This window comes from Agelaius phoeniceus, chromosome 2 (assembly GCF_051311805.1).
Source record: "Agelaius phoeniceus isolate bAgePho1 chromosome 2, bAgePho1.hap1, whole genome shotgun sequence".
NCBI classification, from domain to species: domain Eukaryota; kingdom Metazoa; phylum Chordata; class Aves; order Passeriformes; family Icteridae; genus Agelaius; species Agelaius phoeniceus.
Window position 1 is genome coordinate 72,457,538 of NC_135266.1, and position 26,625 is coordinate 72,484,162.

At 34.5% G+C, this 26,625-nt stretch overlaps 1 protein-coding gene across 4 annotated transcripts in view; it reads right to left on the bottom strand.

Annotated features, from left to right (window-relative positions):
* The window catches only part of SGCG (sarcoglycan gamma), a 104,851-nt gene that overhangs the window by 50,092 nt on the left and 28,134 nt on the right, over nt 1-26,625 (bottom strand). The window contains exons 2-4 of one of the 4 annotated variants that reach the window (XM_054653997.2): nt 23,382-23,473; nt 21,446-21,574; nt 2,152-2,346 (exon numbers count right to left, since the gene is read on the bottom strand). In XM_054653997.2, the coding sequence (XP_054509972.2) occupies nt 2,152-2,346 (195 nt within the window). In that variant the 5' untranslated portion in view covers nt 21,446-21,574; nt 23,382-23,473. Of the gene's footprint in view, nt 1-2,151; nt 2,350-21,445; nt 21,575-23,381; nt 23,474-26,625 lie in introns of all 4 variants that reach the window. The other 3 variants (XM_054653989.2, XM_054653998.2, XM_054653996.2) reach the window with 3 other exon arrangements.

Sequence of the window (26,625 nt, forward strand, 5' to 3'; positions counted from 1 at the left end):
ATACCTAGAATACATTTAATAAATGTGTTATCACAGTTGACAGATTAATATTTGCTAAATAACTGATGATTGCATATAGGATAATATTTCACAATTACTTTTAAACTCTTCCCAGTCATGGGAATTCTTAATTGGATAAGTGTGATATACATCAATCAACTCATTTCCTAAACAGCAAATACTTGTCAAGCTTGGAACTCACGAATCATAAAAATCTAATTCTGACACTATACTGATACTTCTCTTTTCAAACAGCAACAAAATACTTGGAAAAATAAATGCTTAATTCCATCATGAAAAGGGTTTTACGATAGTATTGGTAATTTCTTATAACTATTACACTAATTCTTCATAATTGGTGTTTCCTTTGACACAGGAAAGAACTGTGATGCTTCAGTTATATGCTTCCAGACTTTGAATGTGCACTAAACATCCTTCTTAGACTCAGTGGCTAGCAGCGCTTCTCTGTGATTCTCTGGGTGAGATTTCTGGTATCCTCAGAGTTACTTCTTGTCTTGAGAGATGTAGTCTATTAAAACAACACCCAGTAAAAGAAGTTCTCTCCTCTTAACAACATCACATTCACTTTTGCTGAGGATTGTGACATACCTGTGCACTTTGCACGAATGTATTTACAGTTGATATTTACCTGAATTTCAGTATTTCCCTAAAATTATTCCACATTAATGAAGGCATTACAGTTAAGTCACTATCCAATTGGGCACATCAGGCATACAGATTCTTTAACACAGAATTAGGAAATGCCTTGTAATTGTGGCATTCACAGCCCTTTCACTCTGTGGAAGGATGTAAACCTGCACTGCTAGAGCTGTTACTCCACTGCTCTTGCTGCAGACACTGTCCCTCAGCAGACCAAGGCATTTGGTATCTTCCACACAGGAACTACAAGGAGATGGGCATTCCTATAAGTAGACTTTCTAATTTTTTTAAATCCTCACTGGTATCAGAGAAGAAATACCCAAGCTCATATGTAGAAATCAAATCAACAAAAAATATTTTTTAAAACTCTGTAAAAATAGAACCCTGAGCCACACAGAAAACAATTATAAGTTTTTCATGTTCTCTGTGATTTATGACAGGCAGGCACTAAAAGCATATCTTCCATGTGAGCTGCATAAGAGAAAAATTATCTGTGATCTAAGATGTTTTGCACTCTAATCTGCATGGCAGTAACAGTGCTGTAAAGAATTAATGTAGGGGAAGACCCTTCACAGGACTTCAAGCACTAAAAACTGTATTAGTAAGTAGGACTGAAAATTAACATACTTTTCTTTTTAGTGAGCATAGAAATATTTATGTTAAGATAAAGCGGTCTTCCCTTAATGACAGAGGTGCAATAACAATAGATAACAGAAACTTTCTTCAGTAGCCAGGGCAGAGCTGTAGAAATTTATTATTATGGTTCTTCTTGTAACAAGTCTATTCAAATCATCTGTGTCTCACAACTGCATGTTAGGAGCAAATTAGCTTAGCTTCAATATTCACTGATGCATTTTATTACATCCTGACTAAAGCTGCATCTTGCAGACTTCTGAAACTTACATTTTAATTTACTACATGCAAAATTCCATTATAAATATTAAAATATATATATGACAGTGGAAAGTTATTAAATTCATTTCTGAATTATGTAGCTGCTGGGCCTCAAGCATGAAGTAGTGATAATTGCCTCCAAGCTGTAATTAATTGGGCAAATAAATTGTTAAATTTTAGATGCTGATAAATAGGAGAAATAAGCTAAAAACCACAGCAGCTGTCAGCAATATTTTAACTAAGGGATTCTGTATGAGATAAAATTACGACAAACACATTTATAAACTATCAACTAAACAGAGATTATGAGACAAGAGCAAAATGCATTCTCATAGAATGGCTAGAATTCACTGCAATCTAAAGCATCAACAACCTCAGTATTTCAAAAATTATTACTAATACAGAAATTATATATGAGGAAGTACATTCAAAGATAGATTTTTCTAACATACTTTTAGCCAAAGTGCAAATCACAGTTGAGAAGAAAGAAAAAAGAACCATCCATTACCTACAGAGAAGCTGGTTTACATACAAAATAAGTGAAGGGGTAAGGCAGAGAAGAGAAGTCAAGAATGGAAAATTAAAGAGGACACTTACTGGGGAAAACCACATCACTTTAAGAATCCAAATTGTCAAAGAAAAATTCACAACTAGGATGATAAGCAGGAGGAGAACAAACAGGTAGAGACAACGCTTTCTCCAGCCATAAATTCCAATTTTGTAGACATATTCATTCTTCGGCCTCTCTAGTCTCGTGCCTGGTGTTGTTGTCATGTATTGTTCACGTACCATCTGCTAAGTAAAGAAAAAAAAGAAAGTGAACTGCTTAGTTGCTTAATTTAAGTGACAATATTTATATAAAATTTCAAGGAAAATATAAAGATACAATTGTAATAGCTAGGAACTAGAAACTTTATGAAGTTTTACCTGGAAAGCATTTTTATTCTGCTCTTTTCAACTTACATCTTAGTTTTTGATACACTCAACGTAATGTTTTAATATATGAACTGCATTAACTGCTGTTTCCAGGAGGCTTAAATTTATTTCATCCTATAGAGAATGGCAAAACTTTCCTCCCATTTGCCTAATTCTCTCATCATAAAATATTTCATGGGATCATATCATAATCTACAGCTCACAAGTATGTATCAGTTGGAATGCCAATACATTATAGGCTTCAGAGTACGTATGTAAAGAAATTAAATTATTCTTTATGATGTACAGGAAATAATGATTTCTCAATCAGATATTCATATTTAAAGATATATCAACATTAAAAACACTGCCTACTGGGTTTAAACAATTTCACTTTTTACTATAGTTCTTAAAGAAGCATTGTTTGAATTTAAAGGAATCTTACAAGCTTGCATTTCCTTAAAACATGAGAATATTCACTAACTTCCACATTTACAGCACAGAGACCACCAACAATTCAAACCATTCATTAAAGCTTACAATTTTGGCCAAAAGAATGAAAACTCAGCAGCTGAAGTTGCCTATCAAGAACAACAGTAGGCGATATGTATCTCATTTACACTGAGCAAAAAAAGCAAAAAAACTCTAACCCAATCATGGATGTCAGAAACAAAATAGGTATTGCAAAGTCAAGCCCTTCCCATGAGCCAGGTATGTCCACAGGCATCTTACATCCAAAAACTGGTCCACTTTCCCATAATATAATGCTCCCAAATGAGAGTGCCTTCAGAAAGGTTTCACACAAGGTCTACTCTCAATTCTGAATTTCTCCTATCAATGAGATCACCATGCTCTGCTCACACAGCTTTCAAAACATGATCAAAAGACACCCCTGTCTCTGTTCAAGTTTTCTGCAGAGCCATGCTATGTCTGTAACATGCTTGTGGCTCTCAGTTCTAACCCTTATCTTTAGAAAGATGTCATCTTTTGTTCCTTTAGCTTTCTAGCAAGACAGAGAATGCCATATAAGTTTACAATTGAACAGAAGCCTATACATTAGCCCCCTGTATATATGCAGCAGTCATCTTATTTCTGCACTTCCACCAGAAGAAAGTAATTTCTTGTTTATTTATATTCAAAAATGAGACCAAATAATTGGCAGTTCATAATGTAATTTTGCTTACAGACATTATGGTAAAATATTATATTTTTTTTTCTGCTATCAGTCTCAGTTGCTCATAGACTGTGTATATAAATATTTTCACTGTTGAAAACAGTATAGCAATTTATTACTGAGGAATTATAGGTTCTGAAATAAATTGGCTTAATCTTAGTGCAAAACATTTACAAGATTTACAAGAGGTTTCTTAATATTTAACAGATGAACTATGTTTAAAAATATCAGATTATGTATTTTAGTTCTGGGTATTACTCAAGCACATAGTACTCATTATAGAATGCTGTTTAAATATAAGTTAACACTACGTCTTTTCTGTTTTCTACCTAATTATTGTATAGTAAACCATACAGAGGTTGCCCCTTATCTGAAATCTCTGTTACCATGTGCTGCCATAAGATATTGGGACATTTATACATACAACGGGTTCCATAAGATGATTTGACAAACCTTCACCCTTACTTCCACACAAATTTCTTCTCAACACATAACTTACAGAACAGGATGCAGTAACTCTTATCTGGTAACAACCAGAGGCAAACTTTGAGAAATAAGCTGTGCAGTTCTTGCCCATGAGTAGTCCAACTATGTCCTTGTTCTGGCTGGGACATGGTTAACATTTGCAGTAGGCAGGATAGGCATGGCTAGGACTCTGAGGTTATCCTGTAGAGCTCCCTGCCATGCGCAGGGCGTGGTGGGGAAGAAGGAAAGGGGAGAAGGCATCCCTCCTTGTCCTGCTGGACACGGGTGAGTGGTTGGGGTGCTGCTGGTTTCTGTGTGGTGAGTACTCACACATGAATTTGTTTGCATCTCTTCTACGCCCCCTTCACTAGGCAGACTACTTTGCCTGTTCTTGCGCTGTTGTTCCCTACGCCTGCAAGGTAAATTTTGCAGTAGAGACGATTTGCAGAAGAGTTAATTAACTATAACATTTTCACGGTCTTATGCAGCCTCATTACAGTGGTCTCTGAGGTTGGAATTCATCTCACAACATCAGATATGAACAATTTAGCCCTGAATATCTGAGCCAGTCAACCTGGACTCCCTTTATGGTCAATGGAGATAGGTCTCCCTGCTGGGAATTAGTTATCTGACTCATGTTAGATGTGAATTTTAGATATCGAATGGACTGCTTAACTTCTCTCCATCAAAAGAGAAAGGAGAGCCAGTGATGACTTCCTCATACGTGTATGCCTATATGTCGTAGACATTTCCACCAGAATGATTTCCAAAGCATGTAATTTCACAACAAGATAGGATTTTTCTAATTCCTCTTCTTCTCTGTTCCATTTTTACTCTGTTGTAAAATGTTTACTTAGTGAGTTGAGTGTTTTATACATAATGTATTATGTACTGCTGTTTAATGAGGTGAGGTCAAAATCCATTATGCATTTCAGCAAAAAGCCTATGAGTTTTGTGATTGTTTTCAGCCCTTCAGAAATTCCACAGGGGACATCTCCCAGCACAGCATTGTTCCCTGCATGGATTATTTTTTCCTGACAGAAAACAGTTCTGTTGTTTGTGAGCATTTATTAATACTGCCAAAAATTGCTTTGGTCATAGTAAATAGGCAGTGCTTGCCTAGACAACTGAATGCTTTGAGAAGGATTAAGTTTTTCTCCCTTACAGAATTTTTCATGATTTTTAAGAGATTTAGTGTCCTACTATTACATAATTACAGTGGAAATTCTTTCAGAACTGATCCTGGGACTGTTTCTTTTGGGAGAATCAACTTTCCATATTACTGACTTGTATGTTCACGAGCTAAAATCACATAGGAAAATAAATCTCCGACATGTCTGGAGAAGTCAGAAAGAAATCTTTTTCTAAGTCTGGCATGTTTTAGAAAAGTGGGCTGAAAGGAAAGCCTTAGATAGGCAGACCTGATAGTTGTGTTGTGAAGTCAGCCAAGATCCAAGGTAGATTCATAGAACAAGAACAACAGGTATTTAGTTCTATGATGAGAAATGTGATTTGTAAGTGGAATAACCATGAAACTGGTTGTGTAGGAGCATTCTAAACAGGCACCAAGAAGGAAGTGGTGACTTAGAACCTGGATGTACACAAGTCAGTTGTGCTGGGAGAAGGAAGAAACCTGCAGAATGCACAATGACTTTGGTAAATGTTATCTTTTCTCTGTTAACTATTTTACAAGGAAGCAGCACACAGTGACTAAGAGTAAGAAACACTGGCAAGCCATAGTGCAGATAAAATGGCAATTGAGTTTCAGAATGAAAATTCTTACATGTTTCAAATGGGCCATGAAAACATCTTATTTGCATCAGGTCAGCAGTACCACAATAAAAAAGCTACTACAAATAAACTACTTAATTGGAGTGGAATTTCTTGATGCTTTTATTCAACGAACAACACAATTAGCACATTCCCTATGGATTTTTGTAGATTTGGCCATAATTCATGGGATTGAGCTCTATCACGATAGTTTGTTATTTAGAAGTATTTTCTAATTGTCAACATCGATTTTACAGGGATCCATTTAAATCAAGTTACTTCTTGGCTATTTGCTGATTTAAACCAGATACTGAATGTTAATTAGCTGCCAAAAGATTTTTCACAGATTTTAAATGATAGATCAAACTTGTGAGCAACCAGTAACACTGCAGATTTTTGACCTCATGAGATTTCCCATGTGTTCAGACACTGTGTTGCATGTAAGGCATGAAATTCATGCCTGTAATAATACACATGAGATGCCCATGAAAGACCTGTATGCTCTTTGCACTTATAATTGTCCTCTAAAAATATATAATAATGACAGAACATTTCCCTGGCTATAATGCACCTTCTTTGATATAAAACTTGGAAACTGGTCTCAGTCATTTGAGTGATTCTGAAGTTCAGGAGATTTTTATATTAATATTAATTATGAAAGACGTTGAAAAACTGTCTATCACAAATGTTACTGTTGGACTGAGGTTAGTTTGCGCATCAAGTTCAAAACCTATTCTGACAGCTCTGAAATATTCACTTAAGACACCTATGTTTTTAAAAAGTAATTTGAAAACTTATCCTTTAGCCTGCTTAGGAAAGCAAGCCTGAATAAAAGCATGATATTTTTACTATTTTCAGGAATGACTTATCTGTAGGAAATACTGAAGACAGTATTGAAAAAATTCAATTAAAATAAGTAATCTCAGTATATTTCAACTGTAAAAATATATTTTCGTCGTTTTTGTTCATAAATGGCTGTTATTTTCATTTAAATAAAACACCCCTTTACAAATAGCTCTGAACCACATTACTCGAGTACTTTGTCATGTTGTCATAAAGCAACTGATAATAACATGCAATTAGAAAACAATTTAAATTCAGCACTACTTAGTTGGTTAATACTCATAACCAGTGGTCATTCCATTAACAATTATGTAATTATTAGCATTTATATTTTCAGCAAAAAGCTTAACATTCAATAAAACCTTTTCAAATTGGAGTTCATAAGAACTGGTGAGGTTTCATGATGAAATTTGCACCACTGGTGCCTGTACTATGCATGGTCTTCTTTACAAACAGTCATCAGTACATCTACTCTTTCCTCTTGTTCTGGTTTTGGTCAGGACAAGGTTAATTTTTTGCAGCAGCTGGAAGGAGACATTATTGAAGTGGTGTGTCCAGGACCCTGATGTTTTTCTATACCCCAGCAGGTCATTGCCAGGGGTGGGGGAGAAGGGACTGGCTTCTGAGGAAAAGGGCATTCCTTTCAGTGGAAAAACACATGTTTGGGAAGAACTGATTGGTATTTTTTTATTGTTGCAGGCTTTCCATGCAAGTAATTTCTTTGTGCTATACCTTCTCTTGTTAACGTTGTTGCTTTTACTGTTCCTTTTCTTATCTTATTGCTGTTTCCAGCAAACAGTTCTTATCTCAGCCCATGATCCTTGCCTTTTGTGCTTCCAATTGGAGGGGAGGGGGAGCAAGTGGCGGCATGGTTTTAATAGGAATACTGAATTGGAGGACACCAACCATCCCTAAACCATGACACCACTTTACATGAAGTCTATTCATTCACATGCAAGAAAATTCACAATGGGTGTGGGCATGAAAAAGGTGATAGTGCTAAACAAAAACAGTACAGTGAAAAGACCATTTCAATATCTTTAAATTCTTGTGCCATTGTATACGAACTGAAAACTGAAATTAAACAACCTGTCAGCTAAGGCAAGTGAAAATTACTTTTACGATCTACATACGGTATCTTCATGGAATATTATGCTCATTTTTTGTGTGTGTTGTATTGGGCTAGGTGGGTATTACTATAATATGAACATCAGAAGTACACCAAGGCTTCACACTTTAGTGCATTCAGGCATGCACACTTTTGTCTTTGTGAACACAGAAGCAGACCAATGATTAACCAACAGCAAAGAGATGCTGTTGGAGTATCTTCCTGAAAGATGAAAGACAGTTTAGGCAATCCTGTTGTTCAGAGAAAAAAATGAGAAACTTTTGGACTCTATGTGGAAAAGCTTTCCAAAAAAAATCAGAAAGACAGGGAAAAATCAAACTCTCATGATTAGGTGAAAATTTTATAATTACTTTCAGCCCTTCCATCATATTGTATTTAATCTTGTTCTACCTTGCTTTGTTGAAATTTTCGTGGTATCTAGCATATTTCAATTTGAATTGTAAACTAGTGTCATCAGCTGAAAAGAGCTAGATCCCTGCAGTGTAATTTGTGGAAACTAGTGATGAAATTTATATGGCCTAGTTAATTGTTTGCATACCCTGCAATGCACATTGGCATTATAACTATGACATGGTCGCAATTAACAGCTTTGCACATTTTTAAGTAGAGCTGAAAGGCAGTCCCTCACAGCACAAGATTATATAAATATTAATGACATAATTATTAATATTATATAAACATATGCATATTGCTATTAGAACATATTATTAATATTAATATAATATGCTATATAAAATATTTTGTCTAATATGCGTACTGTTGAATCTCATTTACAGTAATTTTTTAAATTTGTTTTCTATCTTTCAATTATATTTATTTTGCTCCTTTAAAAATTCAAAAAATATTATTCAAATAAGAAAAAAAATAAAATCATGTTACTCCCACCAGAATTAAAAGACCACACAGAAGAAGTGAGAAAAGAGCAGTCTATACAGCCATTGTTTTCACTTAACAATTAAAGACTGAGAACCATTAATGGTGTTAAGATCATTTAAGTGATAGTTTCAGTGTGTAAAACCTGAAACTATGAAATAGTACTTTCATAGTTTCATAGTTTCAGTGTGTAAAACCCTGTTTTGTCCTGTTGAATATCATTCTGTGTTTTTCAATAGAGTTTATTACCACAAAGACATTTTAAAACATCAAACTTGCAACAGGTAACTAATCTGTTCTTACTAGTACAGTTTTTATTGTCCAACCCCTTTGAGAAGACGATATCTCATGGGCCTTGAGTAGTGGATAAAAATGCGACAGTGAACGATTTGCTTTAATGAACCTAACTGTGAAATAAATTTTGCCCTCTGCAGTCCAATACACTTTTCCCCTGTAGCAGCTGCTCTTCAACATGATTTATTTTTTCCTTGAAGGACTGCAAGTACACCAGATACATAGTGTACTGCCATGAATATCAGAACAGAAATCATTGTAGTCTTCTGGCTGTGAGGTTTCTCTTTCTGAAGCACAAGCCAGAGTTGATTAATTCCCCTAGATCCCTCTTTTTCTTTAATTGTGCATTTAAGAAAGTGTTTCTAACTATGTTAGGTATGAACTTTACCTGCCTGTGTTTGTATGGGCCCGTCTTTAAAAAAGTACCATGAGCTCTGTAGCACCAGCTCAGGTAGAAGAAAGGAAAATATTAATGTGCAAGGAATGCTGAGAGCCATCTTGTTCTTATGGAAAGGCTAGGAGAATCACTCTTCTTTGTCTCCTTATAGTTTAATAAAAATCCTTTCTTTATGAAAAATAAGAACCATGTGCATTTAATCTCCTTATAAAGGGCTTTCTCACTAAGAAGGACGAAATAAACACACAGAGATGTCTTGGGGATTTAATAAATTTTCCTATTCTAATTTATAAAGTGATAGTTTCAAAGAATTATAAAATTACTTAACACTGCATCCTCTCTTATTCTGATCATTTGATCCTTCCAGGTGTCAAAGGGCTTTTCTTCAGGTGAAAGTGGAAGGTTTCCCTTAGAGTTGTCATTCCTCGCAAGTAATAAAGCTTTACAAAGTAATCCACATATAATCTGACACTTCAAGGAGAGAAATGAAGAGAAGGTGGCTGTCAAATTTACAGAACTTTTGCTATAATCTACCACAGGGAGTTTTTGTTCACTAGCATTTTAGTTCTTTCATTCAGTGACAGCTAAATTATTTCTTTATTCAGAAGAGATGTGCACATTACACTGTATGCAGATAAAGCTTTTCCATTCAGTCCTTGTTATAGTTAATTACTGTAAAAGTCTGGCATAAAATTCTGAAGGTCATTAGCAAGTAACTTGTTGACCAAAATTTTGAATAAAACATCAAATTATAGAATTTTTTAAAATTTCAAATACACAAAATCTAATACCAAACAAGGACGTGATGGCTACAGACTACAGTATATAAGTTGAGTTATCCTATGTGATCTATCCCAGACTTCCAATATTTTATTACTACTAAAAAAGTCAGGCAAGACAAAAGTCAGTTGACAGAACAAGTTAAAACATCACAATTAAAACTACTTATTTACCAGGACCAAGACTTAGCAACATCTTGCTGTATATCTGCCTACCCAAGGAAGGCAATCATATTTAAGGAAATTACTATGATTATAAAATCCTTCTGTGGAGAACAAGAATGCCATGTGTTATACAATTTCAAATCATCTTCTTAGAGAAATCTTATTGCTTTTATGAAAGGGGATAGGTCCTCATTTGAAATATAAAATGTTTTATCAGCCTGTACAGAGGAAGTGAACTGTTTTACATCACGAAATTGCTCTACAGGGCTATATAACAAAAATGTATGTTTTTACTTAGATTTGCATGTAGGGCACAAAAGACGTCACTACAACTGAAAAAAAATCCAAACTGTACACTGATATTTACAGATTAATTTTTCTTAATTCCCTGCTATAGCCTTTTCATCAACAACTCCAAATGGTAAATTATTTGAAATTTCTAGCAAAGATAAAACATATTGTGCTTGTTAGAGATATATTTCTGTTTTGTATTAGAAATTTGAAGACTGGCAAATGAAGACACTTAATGAAATTCAAATTTTTACTCTTGATACCATATTTTTATACCACAAGCTCTTGTGTCTGCAAAAGCAATACATCCAGACCTGCTAGAAAGTGCTGGACAGAAAATAATATGTGAATATGCTGCTCATTTCCAAGACTGCTCTACAGAAGTATTCTTGTATTCTCAATTGTATATTAAACTCTCTACTGTCCTCCAGAGAAAAACTCTTTCACTTAAATTTACAATATCATTGGCAAGTCCAGAAAATCACAGCACTTGAGAGACAGCTACAGAAAATATGTGGTTTTAAGACATTGCCTTTGTTCTTTAAGAAAAACTGTTTTTCACATTGCATTACAATGGGCTATGGAGATGTCCACAATACCTTTGGAAATTCTAAGCTTATTGGAAATGATTCTGTTCAATGGCTGCACCTTAAAACATTCTTCCCCAATTGATTGCAAACATCTGATAGTTTCTGTTTGCTTACTCTACATTTTACTTATTCATAAGTGACTCTTCCTTTACAATCCCTTTATAATCACTTCTAAACACAACAAAGGTTACATTTTGGCTTAAACTGACATTATTGCTCTTTTGTTTATTCAAAAGATGAAGATAGGGATAATCTGCCTGGGAGTATTCTCTGACAATGACAAAATTCTTCCTGTATGAATATAAAAATTAATAGGAATTGAATAATATTTGAAGATTTATGTGTGTTTCTCATCACAATTCTACTCTGTACTCAAGCTCTTGGAAGAATGGACAGTGGGGATATATTGTAGTAGTAAAGCTAAAACCATGCAATTAGCAATACCTAAATATATCGTTAGTCCTTGAAATTAAGATGAAGCCATGTCTGGTGCTATCTTGCTTCTTTTACCAGAAAGGTAAAATTTTTGCCTTCTGAAAAACATCCAGTCCTGATGACAGAAAACTCATTATTATCAATTGTATTGATTTGTCCCAAAATATCTCCAAATGATTTTTTTATCATCTGGGACATTTCTTCAGAGCCATCCTCCAGAATGAAAAGGTGTACAGAGAAATTTCCCAGACCTCCTCAGTGGGGAACATTGTTGTTAACTCCTTTAGGATTTTCTTTTGGATATCTTTGTTCAGGCACTCAAAATACAAATCTTCAGTGTATATCCAGTACTCAAATATATAGTATTGATATTCAAAAACAAATACAAGTCAATTAAAAAAAAACCCTAGCCCACAAAGGAATTGAATGAAGACTTCTGACTGCACAAACACAGTCTTTGTAAAGTATCAGGTTAGACAGTTGCAGCATCAATCACCAAAATTTTTATTTACTGTATTTAATAATTTATAAAACCAATGATAAATGATTGTTAGAAGTTATCCAACTCTGCATATCTTCTGTGTAGGAAGGTATTCAAGTCTACCTTCTCTGGCTGTTTTGCTAAAATCCAGGGAGGAAAAAAAAAATCACTATCAAGACAGTGATTCACATATGTCTAGGTACATACAAAGTCATTCAGGAAGTACCACAGAGCAGAGTTTCTGTCTCTACAGTCTAAATACTAATTTAATACCTACCAAAGTTGACTTGTGATACCTCAGAGCATCCCAGCACAGGAATTCTTAGATGTTACAAAAAGACACAAGACATGAGGGACTGGTCCTCACTATCTCTGATCGTGAAGCAGGTCACACATGGTACTTGAACATATAGGACATCTTTTATGTACACAGCAATAATATTCTGAAACAAATTCAGGATTTGTGTTGGAAGGTAACTGTTTCATCTGGGAAGAGCGCTGAGAAAGGGCAAACTCAAAGCCCAGTTTGTGCTCATCACTTAAATCAGCAACAAAGATGAAACTAAAGTTAGTAGCAAAGTACAGAGGGAATAAAAAGAGACTAGGGTACAAGACCTGTGTGTGTTTACTATTGCTTTCAATTGTGTCAAAAAATCCTTTAAAAGCAGCAAAGAAACAGTGAAAGCTTAATTAACAATTTGTAGTGTAACCAGAAGTAGTGATGAGGCCCAATTCTGTACAGATTTGTATTTTTGGTCAAGCACCCACATTAACACAGTAATCTTGTTACCCTTGCTCTATCCATGTGCTTTATAAAAATTTCCTGAGCGAAATATAACACACATCAGCACTAGGTAGCTTCAATTGTGTATTCTGACCCAGTAGATATTATTCACATGCCAACAGAATGTACTACGGCAGAGTTTTCCTCTAATGAGGGCATTATCTCACAAGACACTTTCAGTAAACTTGAAAAAAATATTTAATTACCTTGAAAACCTCTATGCTTTTATTTTATCACACTCAAATTTGACGGCAAAGTCAAAGAAGATAGCGGGGAGAGTGGGGTGGGCAGCAACTTTGAGGTAAACAACAGCCAACAGTAAGTTGAATTCTGTCTGTTTAATTAAAAAAACAAAAAAACAAGCCCAAAAAAACCAAAGAAGAAAATTCTACCAGAACGAAATATCAATAGACAGCAACCATTTGTAGACCAACACTTTACACAGCTTTTACAAACAGATTACATTTAAAATAAAATTTCTTTTCTTGCAAATGTGAAACATTTGATAAATAAGACCATTTATTTGGCATATTACTTATTTGGAAATAACATATAAGAACTCCCCTTAAGTCATCAATTCAAACTTGTATTATAACGGGTCAACAGTACTACTCTTAACCTAGGTGATTAAACAGAATTCCAGCTACTTTAGATTGGTTTTCATGCTTCTGGGTTTCATGGAAATTAAGAGAAGTTTATTTGAGTATCTGACAAAATGGATACATCCCATGCTCTTTGTATTGCCATTTAAATTGTTACTCTAAATCATGTTTCTTTGCTCTGTATTGTTACTGTAAGACGTGGATGCTCCTAATTACATTTAATTCCTCCTTTATCATCAGTGTACAGTCTCATAAGAAAAGACAGAACTACAAAGTTTTACTTTCACACACACTGAAGTTAAACTTTGCAGACAGGATCTGGCAGCTAGTCAGTTTGAGTTGCAGCAAAAAATAGGAAAATCTGTGAACAAAATTTCATTTCTTAAGTGCCATTAAATGCAAATAAGAACTGTTTTGTGGCCTTCAATTTTCTTTCACTGGAGACAATACCAGAAATCTCAAAACACTTGTGAGCATAAAATTTTTTTTAAAAAATTGTTGTCATTTGTCATGCTTTTTCTGGTAATTTGTTGCACTTTGAAGTGTGACACAGTGACCAGAATTGCAAAGCTAACTTGGGAAGTAATGGGAAAATAATCTTCATTGGGGTCATTGAAAACACATCAAAAGACCTGAAATTCCAAATAAATGTGAAGAAAATTAAAGTAATTCCTGTGATGGAGGCAAATCATGAAAGAATTTCCGGTGTCATAATCTTGTATACATATTTACCAGACAAAGAATAAATTTAGATACTTTTTAAAAAAGCAGTTGCATATTTTTCTGTTTAAAAATAGTTTAAAAAAATTATTTTTATTTTCAATGTGTGTGATAGAAGAGCTTTCCTATCATACCACAATGATTACCAGCAGCAAGGCCAAAATGTATCTTCTAGAAAGAATGTTCCTAAAGCAAGTCCTGTTTTAGAGAGCTTTTAGCAAAAGCTCTTTAACACTGTCCTCAATGTTGTTTGCAGGAAAAGTATTTCATGTTGTCAGAGGTGGGAAGAGGTGAGAGTGAAAGCAAATAGCTCTATTTAAGTACATAAAGACATACATATTGACATAACTTTTTCCTCTTTTTCCTTGTCTTGCTGCTGCTTTTATGAAAGCACTGCTGTAGTAGAATGCTGTTACCTCTTGAGAAGTATACTTCCAGTTCATTTAGCAGACTTCAACACAATTACAAAATAACTCCCTTTTGTGATGCTTTCCTGTGTTGGCTGTGGACCTTGAAAAGCAGTTTATTTAGCCTTGGTAAATCTTGGTATATGATTTCAGGTAGTAAAAGGTAGTAAATAGTCTGTAAAGCTTTTTTTTTTTTTTTTTTTTTTAAATTGAAATAAAAATAGACAAAAGGAGGAATAGAACTAGATGTAATCAAGTCTTCCCTCCCAAGTTCAAGTGATTCATCACATACATACTTTTAAAAATACAATAGAATAATTTGACCTCACATCTGGAAAATAACAACTGTACCTTTTTTGATAAGTCACATGTAGCTAAACTAAAGATTCGAAATTCATTTTTCAGTAGCAAGGGAAGCAAAATGCTTTCCTATGTATACTGTGTCTCATTACATACTTTAAACCTCTGTCCTTTCCTGAGGAATTTTAAATGTCAATGACTACAAAATGATGTGTTCCTGTTGCTTTGCAGTCCTGCTCATAACAACTGTATTACTTCTTTTTACTTACACAGGGGAAAACCCATTAAACGTGTATTAGACACATAAGGACATCATCAGACTTGTATTTCAGAAGCCTTTTTTGGTGATGTTGACTCCAACTGTTTAGGCAGCAACCATCTCTAAGTTTCTTTCTAAGCAACTGTGACAAAGCAACAATGCAATGCAAGAAACAGAAAATGAAGAACATGGCAAGTGTATAAATACTGGTTTTGATCAGTATACCAGTTCTTGGATTAAAACCTATATGAAAGACATAGCTGATCTTTCAGTTAACTATAAAAACAAATGAAGCATCAGCAAAACCCAAATTGCCTGTTAAGTATGTAGGCATTCCAAGATAAACTAAAAGATTTCTTATTTGTCATAACATATACACTCCTCGTATTTCAAAGCAGAATTTTCCATACAAAGTATTTACTCCAAAATAGAAATCAGCAGGCATTACTAAAATCCTTTAGTTGAGAGAATATTTACTGATGTAAATCAAGTAGTATAATCTGAAATGTAGGATTTATTTTTATTTTTCTTCATTTTGAAGATTTCTTCATTTTAAAGATTCTAATTTGAGTAATTGAAAAACAATTCCTATTTGAATCAAATAACAAGCACATTACTTTCTGCAGAAAGTATGTCTGAAGTTTCTAAAATTACTCTTTAGGCATACATAGGAAAAGACATCCACAGAGCACAAGTATACCTTGGTCTTTTTAAACTTCAGTTAGACATTGTTTGTTCCTCAGATTTGGACAGTAGTGCTTGACCCATCCATCAGTTTTTGTAGCCTGAGATATTATCAGAGAACCAAGAGCTGCAAATCAGGCTTCCCTATACTCAAATTCTGGAAAATTATGCAAGATTCTGATGGCAAGATAAACTATGCTATATCTTAGTGCCTGCAGGTTCACCTAGTCCAGGTTTGGAGTGATTTGGACTGTTCTCTACCAACTGGGTAACTAAACTCTGCCTAGGATAGATCTTGATTTCCTACTTGGCAGCTGGAGAACAATGTCACACACATTTCTGGAAGGTAATAACTTTTCCAAAAAGCTTTAGTTCAACATAAGGACAACTGAGAGATTTTTGTCAGGCCCTGGTGTACATAAGCAGAGTGCCCTCAAAGCCTTAGAATCTATTATTTCAATTTAAAGAAAATGCTGGATAAATTCAGCTGAAATTTAAGATAATCTACCACAAGGTGGAGATCTCTTTTGTTAGGGGAAAATCGTCTTAAAAATATTTTTATTTCTTTTTAGCTGTGAATTAACAAAATATGTGATCAGATATGTAAAAAAGTCTCCACATTTTAATTACAGTAAAATAAACACTGTGAGTAGATACTTGAAGATAAGAGAAAAAGGTTAAGTAGTGAGTATAGTCAGGAAACAAACACAAGATGTATAAGTGGAGACTGTAAAATATGGGGAGAACAAGGAAGTACCTAGGGATGCTGAAGAAAGTAAAAAAAGAAAAGAAGAAAAAGGTACCAAAAGATGGAATTTTTTGGTAATGTAAAAGAATATAGGTTAATTTTGCTTTCTGCTGCCTTTACCTTATTTTGCATTCTAGCCATTTATACACTTTGCTTACCAAACAATCCTAAATCAAAGCTTATTTCTACATAATTTTTTGAATGCTAGCTTTGAATTTTTCTTGAGTTAAAGCCATTTGTTATTAGGTGCCTTATGATTTCTGATATAGGAAGACAGTCATATTAATGCTCTCAATTTAAATAGTATTTTAGATGTTTTCAATATGACTAAAAGGATACAGCTTTTTCTACCATAAACGTGAGTAAAATCAGTTAAAACAAATCACCAAGTGTGAATCACAATACTATCAGTTCAACAGATGTTTAACTAAAAGCAAAATCAATAAAATTTGAATATATATTTAAAAAGTACTCTCACAGATTGTGAAAATTGTTACTAACAGAATTTCAACAAAATATTCAATTCAGAAAGAATGGAGGGTACTCAAATAAATACAGTGGTTTTATCAAATATAGCTTAGAAATGCTTTTTTCTCTGTTATGACAATACATTAATAGCCTTACACAACTTTGTGCATATAAGAACTGCATTTCTGTTTCTGGAAGCACTGTCTTCACACATGCATTGAACACAATTATCAAATAACTCATGAAATAATTCAAAATGAAATACACTATTTTGTAATGCAGTTCCATGTTTAAGCAAGATAACAGATTTCAGCAGATGTCATCAGTATTCTCATTAAGTGGGAAATACCTACCATAACAGCACGAAACTAGAAGTAGAATGTTACAGGGAAGAAAAGTTTTAGGGCCAGAAAAAAAGATTCTTTTCTTATACTAAACAGAAGGGCTGAAAATAAGGCAAGTTTTTTGGTGTACAGGCTACATCAGGTCTGTTTGAGCATTTCAGACTAGAAAAATAGCCTGAAAAGTAGCACGGGCATCACAGACTATCAGGTCTTTTCTTGGTCATGCTGCCCACCCTACAAAGGTTTTGGCTCCACTCCATAAAATTCTATGCCACCCCCATCCATACTACATAAACTTGGCTCTGAGTACTCTCTGGGTAAACTTGGACCACACTTCAGCCCTCAAATACAACTTTATGTAGCACCAGAATATATGCTGGAAGTCTTGAGGTATACTGCAAAGGCACAATGTGCATCAGGACACTGTCAGGTGAATGTGGAGGGAACAAACCTGATACTGCCTTCTCAGCCTCAACTGTGCTGGCTTTTGGGATTGTTCACCATGTTCACTCTCTTGTTTAGCACTCAGGACAAACTCAAATCAACCTCTTCTTCCTACACATGCTGAAATCTGTCTTACCATTTTATTATCCCGACAGTGAAAACTTTCACTCAGTAAATCAATAACAGCAACCTTTTCTGCCAGGCGTACAAATATCCTCCCATGGCTTTTCATCTCATAGGGAATGCTTATATTAAAGTAATACTCACTGTTAGTTTTTTGGCTTTAAGTTCAGAATCCATCTATTTCCTTCCTTGTATTTCCAAGTAAAAGTCAAATATTACAGTTAATTCTCATTGACATACAGCAACTTTACGTGGCTTGAGAATACCACTAGCTACCAATCTCACATATTTATTAAATTGTTTAAATCAAAATTAAATGCCCTCTTCCATGAACTCTGAAGCACTGCCGATTGGACCAGCTAGTAATACAGCCAGGTGACTAAACAAAACCAGTAGGTAATTAATAATAACAAAAGAGTGAATAGTCATGAAAATCTGAACAAATTCCAAGAATCCTAGAAAAAACTGGGCTGCAATGGACCTCTGGAGATTATCTATTCCAGTCTATTCAAAGCTGGACTGGAAGAAGCCTTTGGAAGGAGCTTGATATCTAAAGCATTGCTAATATAGCCTGATCTGTGGTTAGGGTTCATTACCACAGCTTTGCTCTACTGACTCAGCTTCATTTCAGAGAATTTATTTTTTAAGAAACTCTTCCATTTTATGCATGCTTCTCCCAGAAAGGTCTAACAGCTTGCAAATTCAAGGTAGGACCTATGTGAAACTTTAACATGAAACAGGCTGTTGTACTCCACAGTCAGCCTTTTCTGAAAGCAACTAGTATCCACAACTAATAAAGCAAGGATGCAAAAAGTCTGTATAAAATTTAGTATCTGGCACTTGGAATACTGGGAAAAGGTAATGTGAAGCAAAGGTACTAAAATTTCTGTTCCTCAGAGCACTGACAGCACAGCAAATAAACGGGGAGGAACTGAGGAGTTTTAACAGTCATTACTACAAGGATCCCTACATCCCTTTATTGAAAATACATATATACCTGATTCTTACCGGCAACCTTCAGGATATACATATCCACAAAGGAACATATTGAAAAACATGTGTTTTATGGCTGCCACCAGCACTATCTAACACTTCAGTACATACCACACTCCATTAAAAAAAATATTTATGTATTTTAGTTTATATTTCTCTTCACAGTCTTAGACAGACTTCATCCACCACAGAAACATAACCAACCATGGCATGAAATGCAGCAACTCTTTAACAGCTTTTGGCAGATATACAGAAAGGTTTAATGAGAAGACTGGCCCAGGTAGCCAAAGCTAAGATGAATTAAATAGTGAGAATACTATTACCCAAGCTGCAAATTTGACCAGGATATTGAATTAACCTGTTATCCAAACTGCCATGATTCTTTTAGCCTGGTTTAATAAATAAAAAAGCAACCAAACCCTATGTCAATGTCTAAACCATCCATCTCCCATTCATTTTCCCTACCTCCTTCAATAGCTTTTGAGTTTCTTGGCCAATTTCAATTGAAAATTCAACAGACAAGCAGATGCCTCAAATACTACATTCCTGCAAACTGTCTGAAAATGAAATAACAGAGAAAATAAGAACCCCCATTTATGTCTTAACTGAGGGACTGCAATGGGCATGAAGACCTTATAAAATATCAGAAAACGGATGTGAGAAAAAGAGCTTGTAAATGTCTCTGTTACAAAAAACCTTCAGTCACTGCTTGTTAAACATGTAAGACAATCAACTCTGAGAAATAAGTCCACAGGAAATCCAGCTTACTTAATTCCAAGTCATGAAAATAATTAAAAACAGTAAGAGGTTAGGACCTGGGATTTGTATTTCATGTACAAGGCATTACTTTCCACGGGAAGGAAAAAAAATCTCATGAGGCTATTCAAGCAAGAAGCTCTTTGTACATATAACTTTATCTGCCTTATGATTATGAATAAAACTCAAAATATAACATGCTTTAAACCACTGAGTTTTCAACCAGGAAAGAGCTGCATGCTGTTAGCAAAAGCATGAAGGTTTGGAAAAGAGATTTTAAGTGGCTCCCTCTAATGCTGGGCTTAATTTAGACTCTTTTATTTTTAATTTAAGCCCATGCACTTGTTGTTATCCTTTGGTGGTATTCTAGGAGCATTTTTTCTTCATTACATGGTAGAAAGGAGGGGTGTATCTAACAGAACATTTGTTTAGAAGATAATCAGAAATCCATCTCAGCCAAAGTGGCATCATTTGTGACTATCACAAACAAAACTTCCAAAATCATAACTCATGGCAAAGTTCCAGAACTTTATGGTACAAAGTTCCTATAGTTCACTCAAATGGACTACTCACTTGGAAGTGGCTGTGCAGACCAAAATTAATCACTCCAAACACAGACAACATCAGTCACACTTACCTAGGCCCCCTCCACAGAAAATGGAGATAAGACAGACACTTCTAGGACATGAGTCACGTCCTCCTCAAGTAAGAGGAGATTTTAGACAGATTCAGTAAAAACACCCATATCTCAGTAAAAGGAGCCTAGCTGACTGGTGTTGATGCACTAAAATCACATTCCCACACTTGGGCAATATCCTGTTTTAGGAACTTCTGTGCTCAATCAGATTCATGATTAAGTATGCAGTGCAAGCAAGTATTGGTGGCAAGACACTAAGTATCATCCAATAAATCATTTGATAATGAGTCAGTAATTCACTGATAACTAGTTGGTAATTTTCTTTCAGTAAGAGAAATTATCCACTAGAAAATGTATTTGAATTTAAAGAGATTACAAACGTGCAAAACAAGTTCTGTACACAGATAATTATATGCCCTATATTAATTTAAGTATGGTTCACAGAAGTTAGAAATAATTTTGGTAACAATTTTTCAGGTGGGAGGTTTTTATCACACAATCAAGCCAAAAAGAAGTGTTCAGCAAAACCATGGATCCATTCTTGACTAAATTTAACTTTTGGTATTTGATAAATAAACTGAGAGAAATCTACAGCTACAAGCATCAGAGGTTTACTACTGCAAATCAGATATTTATGTAAGTACAGTAACATGATACTGTAAAAGATTTAAAAGTTACTAAACTTAAAATTTCTAATTTAGCTTCTTAGTATTACAGAAGTGCAGGTTTAAACTATGTAACTTTTAATTGCAAAAACAAATATAAATAAACTATCTGAATCAAAAATAATAATAATAGTTAAAAATGAACACATAATTTAGGCCCTAAAATAAATCACATAAGCATCAAAATGATCCTTAAGTAAGTACAAAATCAGTCTGAAATGTTACACAGAAATGTAGACAGGGGAGAAGCTCACTACAACCATGTAACAAGTAAAGAACCAACAAAAAACCCTCCTTTTTAACATTCTAATGTTTTAATACAGATATAAAAATGATTTTTAAAAATTGTTACTTACCTTGGAGATTTGAAACAATGTGGACTTGTGAAAAAACTACAACCGGTCTCTTTCCAAGAGAGAATTGTCTAACTTTTCCACTACTTTCAGATCTGGAGTGGAAGATATTTTAGGTCTGGCCAAATATCACTGGAAGAAAATTCGTTCACATGTTTGGCTACGTTTTGCATTCCATCCTGTTGCTCTGGCATACAGACACAGCTAATTATAATCTGTGACATAAGCGGTTAATTCTCCTGCTAAAACAGTTGTGTACTGACTCCAGAAATGAACTTATGGTAAGACATAACCAATCCATAATGTGCAGTGAAATCGCTCAACCTGTCACGTAACGCCAACTTCTTTATTAAAATCTGAGAATGTGAGCACTCCATAGAACCTGCACGTAAAAACCATTATCAGAGCTGGCTGCTAACAGCACTCAATGCAAAATTAGAAACAAAAAAGACTTCTGCTTTCTTTTATGAAACTGTATGTAACATCCCAACTGAATTTTAAGAGTTCATTTTCTGAAAACTTTTCATTTTAAGGTTGACATTATTCTAGCTATAATATATACTGTCTGGCATATAAAAAGTCTCTTTAAAAAAGGAAATACAGGTATTGTAATATAGCTATAATAGCACATATAACTTTTGTACAAGAACCATACTAACAATTACCAATCTTTCCAAGAAGTTAAGCCTATCTTGGTATCTAAAACACAGATGCATATATATGCATAGACACATGCATAAATACTAGGAGCTATATAAAAAAAAGTCCTTATATTACATATTTTCAGATTTCAGACATTATAGGAGTTATAAGACATCCTTTTTTCTTTTTTTTTTTGCAGTATCATTAAAGCTTTGAGCTCTCAAATGCAGAAAAAGAATTCCAGACTGGCACTGCTTACATTACACTACCTACACAAACATTGACCAGCAGACTTCTTGTTCAACCTCAGATATGTTAGAATCTGTGCCAGTAGCTTTCCACAATTTAAAAAGCATTAAAATATACATATGTAAGATTTACAGAATAAAAGGTTTGTGCTATGCGAAGCATTGCAATCCTCACCCACGTTCCGACAGCCTCATTTCTCAAAGCACTATGTTTTCTTTTTCTCAGCCTTGTGCTCACACTGTCATCACGCTTTAGAAGACAAAGCTCCTATCACACATTTAACAGCTGCAGATCATAAATTTAGGACTGACACAGATCCAGCTGATCACAGGCTTACAAGAAACTTTTTTTCCCTTCATGAGTTCTGTGGCCATAAATCCTTTATCAGACTCTGTTTACATATACAAATGGTGTTCTCTTCTCTGCAAAGAAATTAATTCATTGGTATCTGCCAAAAATGAGAAATATTTCCAATAAAAATATTTATCAATATTTTTAAAACAGATTTTGTATTTCATCTCAGGGTTGTATGAAAGAAAGTGTGAGGAAAGCATTTGTGTGTTGTGTTAATACCAAAGCTTTTCTTTAATTGAAATTCCTTTTAAGTAGTAGAGGAAGAAACCTATAAATGATGGGAGAGTTTTGAAAGGTTCATTATTTAGTCATTATTTACGTAATTGGGTATTCATGTCTAGGGATTTTCTGCAAAATCTTTTGCCCATTCTTGGAGAAAATCAAAGGATCAGATCAAACTGGGTACATGACCCTCAAAACCCCAATGCTTTTAACTGCATTTATAGCATGCTTTCTTTTGACATATTTGTAATTAGTTGATTTCTAAACATATAAAAAAGATTGACTAACATAGTACCTAGCTACTGAAAGATTAGATCCTATTGCCTAGTAGCTCTCTTTATGACAGAACTTTGTGCTATTTTCCATATACAATTTCTCTTCACTAGTCTAGATGTCTCCTTTGTCCTGCTCTTCCACATAACTAATTTCTGCAGAGTTAAAACTTGAAAAAATGAAAAGAACAAATAAATACCTCAGTTAGTAACTTCTGAAGTTCTCATGAAGTAGGACTGAAGCAAGAGCAACTGTCAGTGAGTTCTGTACCATCTGAAGGCAGCTGTCCTCCTATTTAAATGCACAGAAGGGAAAGAGAAAGCAAAATTTTGCTTGAGTTTGGAGAAAAAATAAGATATATTCATGAGCTGCCCTCCTCGCTACTTCAACTGACAAAATCTTTCAAGTGATAGGCCAAAATTCACTCAGCTTACAATGTGACACAAACAAATGAAACACTGCACACCCAAGAGCTGTTTGGACTGCAAATGTTCATGACAGCAGAGGAAATGCAAAATAAACATTATTCAAAAATCTATGTGCAAAATAATAAAAAATAGTTTTGTTGCAATTGTAAGATTGGAATCCATTAGTATAATGAACAACAAATTCAGTTCTGGGGTTACATTGCATTTGTACAAATGCAAATCTTTCTCCCCCTCCCCCCTAATTTTCTGCACAGTTGAAGAATGCTGATATCCTATTCCTCACCCCAAAACTGAAAACTTCCTTTTCAATCCAATTTTGAAAGTCAATGGCTGATGACTTAGTCCTGGAAAGGTAACTAACATATTTATCTTCCACATTTCAGAGTCCACCCAAAGCAGCACCTGACTAACTATAAGCCCTTGCAAACTCATCTCAGGAAAAAAACCCAACAGAAATGATGGTTTCAATATTCTGCTACTTTAACTAATTCTACGTTTTTTCCCTCTTTTTTTTTGGTTTGTTTTTTTTTTTTTGTTTGTAACAAATGTTTGATATATGCCTGTAAGATTTCAAGAACATCTGCTTATTTCTCAAAGTACAAAACAACACAGTGCTGGAGAAGACACTATCAGGTATCAGTTTAAGTAATTCATCCAACTAGAAAGGACATAGAAGACATTTGGTCCTGTCAGATATTTTTCAAGTCTGTGAGCTGTTTAAAGAATGTGATAAGCAGTGAAAAGCAAAGGGTATTTAAGTGGTGATAAGGATTTGGTAAGCAAAGGGTATTCAGGAAACAAGACTATTCTAGCTGGTATAGGAAATGGAATTTATCTGAAATACTGTGATTATGTGGAAAACACTAAAAATAACTAAAATTAGGTTGTACAGATGTGTAACTCCAGATGATAGCAGAGATCTTTTTCAACCTAAAAGATTCTATGAAACAGGAGTTTTGAGATATGAAATATTAAAAGATACTTTGGTAAAGGTTCAGAAAGGTCAAGTAGTATAGCAAAAGCAAATTTAAAGATAATATGGCAGAAACCTTGGGGAAAAAAGTATGAATGTAAAACCAAAAATTAACCAAATTCTAAAACAAGTAAAGTGGGGGATAACTGTAATAATGGCCAGAAAATATTTAAAAGTAATTACTTTCCAGAAATCTCTGGACTACCAATAACAGAGGAGAAATGCCCAAGTATTCTCTATTCTTGTTCTTGGGCATTTAAGTTACTGATGAGCTTGAATACTGATGCCACAGAAAAAGCACCTTTTCAAAAACAATGTTTTCCTGTTCTCCTGACTTCCCACTACGTTAGAGACTCCACTGTAATACCAAGGAAGAAGTGTTGGAAAGAATTTTTCTAGTGTTTCCCTCCAAAGCCTTTTGAATTTTCTATGTTTAATGCGCTTTATAAATTTTTAAGGGATAAGACAGCTGTTCATTTACTGATAGATTTAGACCTTGCCTCCTCCTAAGGACAGGGCTATGGTGAATGTTTAAAATGGAATGTAATCTTCTAAACCTGAGCATAAGAGTGAGCTAAGAGAGCCTTATATTTTTCCCATATAAACAAAGAGAAACACTTGAAAATTACTCTTACATCAATTATATCTACAAAAATGCAATTGTTTTAAGGAGTTCCAAAGTGGAAAATAATCCAAAAGGAACCTTTTAAAATATAAATATACAACCCAAAAATATAAGGCTTTAAGGGAGATCTGCTTAGACTATTCCATTACATGATATCTATAAGAAGGCTCAAAACAGCTTTGAAACGTGGAATATCTATGTTTTATTAGAGAATGAACAACAATAAACTAAAAGAGAAAAATCTGAAAAGTAGTATGCAAGACAATACAAAAATTAAAGAACTTGTAAGTATCCAACTGCCCTGTGTGTCAATGCATGGCAGGTCTGGTTTCTAGGAAGTTTTTTCATCTCTGAGCATGAACAGCTGGCTGTGGGTCTATTGCCTGATCACCCCAAGAGTTCTTCAATCCCTGCTTCAGCTGTTAGGTTTCTGTTCCTTGCTGCCGCACAGTTTTCCTCTACCCCATTTTTGATGTGTTCTGTCACCTTTCCTCCCCAGTACACTCAGTGGGTCCAGAAGAAGAATCTTTTTTGCTAATTGTTCACCAGCTCTAGTCCATCTCTTTTCAAATTCACATAGACACAAAATTAATTTATACAGAACTGTTTCAAACTGTCACAGAGGGCTAGATAATGGTTTTTCTGGGGAAGGATGTGTTAAATGGTATCTTCTACTTGGATTGCATCTTCACACACTCAGATTAAAAAAGATTTCATTTCTGTGAGTATAATTCTGCATGAACCTTTAAAGAGATTATGTAGTGAAGCAACAAGTGAAAAGCTGCATGTGTACTCTGTGCTCACCACTGTACTATGTGCAAAGATGAGCCTGACAGCTGTCCTGGAATATAGGTAAGTAGGGATAAATTTAGCTTTTAAGAGCAAACAAGAAAGCTAACATTTATAGACCCTTGCAAAGAGCCAGCTGAAAAGATTAATTTGGAGTCTACAGCTTTTGCAGACTGAAAGACACAATGGAGTAACCTTGCTATAGCACGACCTTAAAAGCAGAAAAAGTTACCTAAGTATCAAGGAGGAAAAACCCCACCAAACACTAAATGTCCAAGCAGATTTGTAATGATTTTGTCCTGTTGAGTTGTTGGTATAATTCAAGTAGTCTCCCAGGCATGAAGTGCAAATACTGTTAGCTTGAGGAAGTTAATTGTTAGCGTTTTCTCAGGAAGGAAACCAGAAATGCTTTTCTTTGGTATACTTACCAAAGCATACAGAAACATATACTTTGGTTCATATGAAACTCACTGTGAAAAATGCCAATCACTTGTTTTTTCAAATTTTAAAAGTTTAATAGTAATAAAATGGTTATAAAAATAGTAATACAATTAGAGTAATAATTGGACAATTTGAATTAGGACAATATGAGACAACAAATACAAAGAGTTATGGACGTCTGGGTACC